The sequence below is a fragment of the Augochlora pura genome, unplaced genomic scaffold (assembly GCF_028453695.1).
Source record: "Augochlora pura isolate Apur16 unplaced genomic scaffold, APUR_v2.2.1 APUR_unplaced_887, whole genome shotgun sequence".
Classification (NCBI taxonomy): Eukaryota; Metazoa; Arthropoda; class Insecta; order Hymenoptera; family Halictidae; genus Augochlora; species Augochlora pura.
The window spans coordinates 1-5,326 of NW_027589696.1; the positions used below are offsets into that span (position 1 = coordinate 1).

The following is a 5,326-nucleotide window of genomic DNA, read 5'->3' on the forward strand; positions in this document are numbered from 1 at the left end:
TTAAGTGCTACAAATTTGGACTGCCTTCGAAAACGTGACTAGTGTTGTGCGGTTTTACGAGCGCAGAATCACCGACGCGTTTCCTTCACTAGCATACAAAGTCTCCAGTACATACCATCGATAGGGTGACCGCCGAACACGTGTTCACGCATGAGGCCATGCACTATAGCGTAAACAGTGATTCGTAAGCGGATTGTTAGAGGCCAACAAAGTCGAGTCGAATAAAACGGGGGAGTCTGTTAAAGTCGAGCTTGCCGGCGTTCCAGGTGCAGCTGGTGTCCGCTCAGAGAACAGAATTAGAGAGGAGGTCCTTGGAGCTACGAGAGGAGAGGGCGAGGGCGATGGCGGCTCTCGAAGAAGCCGAAGAGAGAGCAGCGGCCTTGGAACGGCTCGGCTACGAGGCGGAGCACCGGGCGAAGCTTGCCGAACGAGAGAGGTGAGTTCTCCCGATTCAACGTTAACTTTTTAATATTCTCAGATAACGTGCCAATGCTCTGCGATTGTTCCTGCAACACTAGTCGCAGATCCGGCTCGATCCTTTACGAGAAACCAACGCATAGTTAGCTACTACATCAACCTCCAAACTCTAATGCAGAGATTTCTCGGATTATCAGTAGATTGTATATCTTTATACAGAATAATAATTGTCTAAGTTAATTGTAATTCTCTCTCCTTTTTTTAACAAGTTGAAAATAATGTGACAGCATCTTTAAATATTTCTAATGTCTTTCTAGTTTCATATTTGACTTATTAATATTTGTTTTAAATGCATTAAATCTGCAGACTAGTTATCGATAACAAAATGTTTAGAGTACGATCGATTTTCTCCTGTATAATACTTTCAGAATGCATTATACTTATGTAGATTATTTTGTTCGAAAACTGTGTTGGAAACACAAAGGAGACACTAAATATGGAAACTTATTTTTCTCTGTTACGTTGTGCATAATTAGAACCGAACAAGTATGTTTGTTGCATTACGTGAATTCATGACAAGTATAGACAATATTAACCCCTAGACTAATAACCCCTAATCCATTCGAATCATCGCTTATCAAACTCTCTAAAAATAGTTTTGGACCTTCTTCTTCAAAGTGTGTCGATGCTCTCATCAGACTCTTATTATATAAACAGCTGGCAAGTTTTAACGGCTATTGGAAACTTAGATGTTTGATAAAGCCTTAGAAAACCTAGATCAAAGTGGAACCGAGAAATGCGTTGCCTGAGGGCTGGTGAATATGGTCTGATAAAAGTGACATTGCCCTAATTACTTCCGTTGCCTAGATTAATTATAGAAAGGGGGGAGGGTCGCATTAAATATTTTTCACATTTGAAAGCTATTGCAAGGATGATTTCCAATGACTCTACGCAATTGTTTTCAAGGGACATGTTTTAAAAGTTAATTCGGTCCATATAAAGAAAGGTTAATGGCTTCAGTAGGTCGACGCTATTGTAATAAATTCTGAACAGTTTTTATCGTATCGACAGTTTGACATTTGTACGACTGACAAATGCATAAGCATTCTCAGGGGTGTTAAGAGGTTGATGTATGAAAGCGTTAGCCGCCACGCGTGCTTTCATTTTCGTGATCTTAACAATCGCTAAGCATTCTCTTTGACACAGTCAATCTCGGCACCTACGCACTAGTTCGGAAAGTCGATCTAGCGCAAGGCGATCGGGTCGAACAGCGATACGGAATAGGATTCGAATCACCTGACATTCAACCACGAACAGCTTCGCTTATGGCTCAGTAATCTCCGATTGTCTGTTTGCTCGAGTTCGTCGAGAATTATCGCCCTTCAAATTCGGTGGCTAAGATCGCTATTTGACCTGTTGCGCCAACATCTATTGTTTGTCTACCGAGCAATCGTTGTCCGATATCGGTTCAAATATCAACGCCATTGTTATTGTATCTTTGTGGTAGCATCGAGTTTAGTTTTCAAGTCAGAATTCTTCAAAATAGTCGCTTAGTTCCCCTTTGTTGAGCTCAGAATCGTCAAAGAAACACGATCCTATAACTAATTTATGAAATAAAATGCATTTATGGAAGGTAGAAAAATTCATGAGACAAAGGGCCTTATAAATTAGGTACTTTATAAAATGCAAAGAATCTTCGAGACGATGATAAACATCTTCCTTTATTCCTAACAAAATAAATTATTCGAATAATTTGCATAAAAGGTAATGCTAGCGCAAGCAACCAAGAACTGTTACAATAATGGTTGTTCGGTTTGCAGAGACGAGCTGGCTGCAACGTTAGCGGTTATCGAGGCGGAAAGGAGAGGACGATCGGACTCCATACAGAAGCCGCCGAGGTCTTTGCAGGCAGAAATGGAGTGCGAGGAGAGCGGATGTTCGCTGGGGGAGCAGGAGAACCTTCGTGCCGAAGTGGCGAGGGCGGCGAAACGGTTAAAGGAGCTCTGCGTCCACCTGAGGCGGGGGGAGGACGATTCCGGCTTGCAGAGCGACTGCGATGAGTCCATGCTTGTGATAAACGCCGCAGAAGAGGTGACCACCAACGGCCAAGAGACTCTATCCAACTCGGTAAGAGAGTAACTCGCCCCCTTTGTCCGACTTCGAAGCACCGTGATTCTTGATCGCTTACGAAAAATTCATTGAACGTGCTCGGCCCGTTGATTGGAGTGAGCGCAGTCGTGGATCATTGTCTGCAGCTTTGCCAGCACATTTGCTACGCCTTCACATCGGTTGGGGAGTTGATACGATCGTTAAGTACAGATATCACCGCGATTGCCTTAAGTACATGTCAATTAGATTAAACTTTGGGTATTAATCTGAAGGTTTAGATGTTTATCAATAAAAGGGTTTAATGCATTGATTGTTATTTTCAAAATCCTCCACATGGTGCTTCTTGCTTTAACACCATCATGCCGATCACTTTGATCGGATTCATATATTTTTTTTTTGTGAAATTTCTCAACTCCAGCATACATTATAATAAAAATAGCGAAATGTCTAAATAAATTGTTGTCATTCTTTTAGTGCCGGTAGGTTTAGTGATAAGAATCAATCCTATTTAGCCATCAATTTCTCCTGTTTATCTTTCAGTCGAACTGTCCAGGCGCTTTGTTGGACATCGTAGAAGAGGTGTATAACCTGGCACTGTCCGGAAGAGGTGCGCCAGGAGAGCTAGGTCTGGCCGTCGAACTGCACAGGGTACGGGAGGAGCTGGAGCATACGAAGGATCAGTTGAAGCAGACGCAAGATGAACTCAAGCGACGCGGAGAAGCTCTGTTGGACACGACCAGCAAGTTGAGCGTATCGGAAGCAGAGTTGCGCGGAGTGAAGGAGGAACGTGATAGGGCTAGGGGTGACATGGAACACTCGCAGTTGACAAAAGATGAAGTCCTAGCGCAAGCCTACAGCGTCAGGGATCAGGCGGTGGCAAGGAAAAATAGGGCGGAAGTCGAGTTAGCGAAAACGAGGATAGACGTTCTGCAAGCCAACAGCCAGCTGATGGAGGCTATTCAGCAGAAGATCGAGCTCAGCCAGCAGCTGGAGCAATGGCAGATGGACGTGCAGTCTCTGCTGGACGAGCATGTGCGTAGCAAAATGATGCCGGTCGCCAACGTCATTACCGCTGGGAATGGTGAAAACGCGGAGATCGTTGCACCGGCGAGGAAGAAGAGAAGCACGGGCTCGTCGAAGAAGATGTTCGGTTTCTTTTGACGAAAGTGAACTCTCGCAGAACGCGAAAGACAGGGACGTTCTTCCTAGCGTTGCAAGGAGTACCTGGGACCATTTGATCGCTCATTACTCGATTCGGAGGCAGGCCGCCTATTCAAGTCTACGGAAAACGAGAGCCGCGAAGAAACGCCACTTTCTACGAGCAATTTCTAGAACATAGTCATCGGGAACAGTTCGTTTGTTTCATCTTTTTATACGCGCGTACTTTTAAGCAATGACGAACTAAGGCGGACGTTATCTTCCTGCGTAAGAGTTATGCGGCAATGCGTACGCTATTTTCGATTAAGGATCTTCGCATCTTTCCTGATGGAGGAAGGATTCGCGCGGCATGTGCTGTTGTAACACGATGATGAATCTGAAACAACGAGCGAAGTTTCTTCCTTATAGCGAGAACTACTCATCGAGGAAAGAAAGTGACAGTAACCTGGCCAGCGTGAACCAGTTAGACGATCGCCTACAGTGAAGCGTGAACGCGTTTCATTTCCGTTTGCGAGGATTGTTTCGAGAGCGCATAGTCACTTCAGTAACCGCAGTACGGTTCGTTACCGCGGCTTGAGCGATCTCTAATAGCGTGTTCTCGTAAGGATCTATTACGGTTCGCGGATTCAGTCTTATTATAATATTAGTCCGGGAGTAGAACCGAGACAGACCAAACGACTTCCTAGTTCTTCTGTCGTCAGGAAAGATTCGCTCGCAGTGGCCTGAAGGAAGTCGATATATTGTCTGCCTGTAAAGAAGGGATTATCAAAGACTCTTGTCGTGTCGAGAGTGGAATTTCTTTATCGTTGAATGTGATATATTTTATCGCTGTTACGATACAGTTCGTGATTGATCACTGATGAATTAATTGTATCGAATTTTAGTGTTCGTTATCGTGTCGTTGCGTTTTCAAAAGATTGACCTACGGAAGTGTTTTCAGATAGAATTATCGACGCTTGCACGTGGATGTGCGACTGCGAACTCACGTGTATAAAGACTATAAGAAACTAGGAGATCGATCGATCTAGCCGCGACCTTATGCCGTTTTACGCAATGACGGTGCAATAACACTGGAAAATATTTCACGTGAACCGCGCCGATCGATTGCTACGATGTTCCTCGGCATGCAATTTTCATTCGTCGTTAAGCTTTAATTAACGAACGGTGTTAAGTAACAACGAAGCGGCTGTATGCGGATCACCAATGTGCGATTCCGTCCTTTGTAAAATAGTAATCGGCGAGATGCAAAAATCGCCGAAATTGTACGATAGCTGTATTATTCCGGATCTGAGCAATTGTGACAACTTATTTATTTAATAAAAGTCTGTTTTACAGATACGTTTTCTGTTCTTAGCTTGGATTTTCAGATTCCTTACTTTCAGATTAATATTCAAATAATCGCGTTTTCATTTCGATTGACATACGCAGTAGCTTCAAAGACAGCGTTACAAATAAATGCCGTCACGGTTTTGAGCTGGAAACTTGTTGAGCTTCTTAAAATGCACCTTTTTTTCGTTCTTTGTTCGTAAAATTAGCGTTGCGACGATATAATCGCGTTGCAATAGTTTGCCATTCGACTTTTCAGGCGCCCATGCTGCAGCTGCAACAAAGGGGAGGTTTCATCACCCCAACAATCAACTCA

General features: G+C 43.8%; 1 protein-coding gene across 1 annotated transcript; it reads left to right on the forward strand.

Annotated features, from left to right (window-relative positions):
- Positions 1-31: 31 nt before the first annotated feature.
- Positions 32-5,022, forward strand: LOC144478140 (bicaudal D-related protein homolog). The gene is made up of 3 exons (XM_078195862.1): positions 32-436; positions 2,238-2,544; positions 3,067-5,022. The coding sequence occupies exons 1-3, from the start codon at positions 342-344 to the stop codon at positions 3,685-3,687; spliced, it is 1,023 nt and encodes a 340-aa protein (XP_078051988.1). The 5' UTR covers positions 32-341; the 3' UTR covers positions 3,688-5,022.
- The last annotated feature ends 304 nt before the right edge of the window (positions 5,023-5,326 follow it).

Bases quoted from the DNA above. Each gene is read 5' to 3' on its own strand.
- LOC144478140 (XM_078195862.1), top strand. From the start codon at position 342: ATGGCGGCTCTCGAAGAAGCCGAAGAGAGAGCAGCGGCCTTGGAACGG. The intron at 437-2,237 runs GTGAGTTCTCCC...TTCGGTTTGCAG, and splicing joins AAGCTTGCCGAACGAGAGAG to AGACGAGCTGGCTGCAACGT. The intron at 2,545-3,066 runs GTAAGAGAGTAA...TTTATCTTTCAG, and splicing joins AAGAGACTCTATCCAACTCG to TCGAACTGTCCAGGCGCTTT.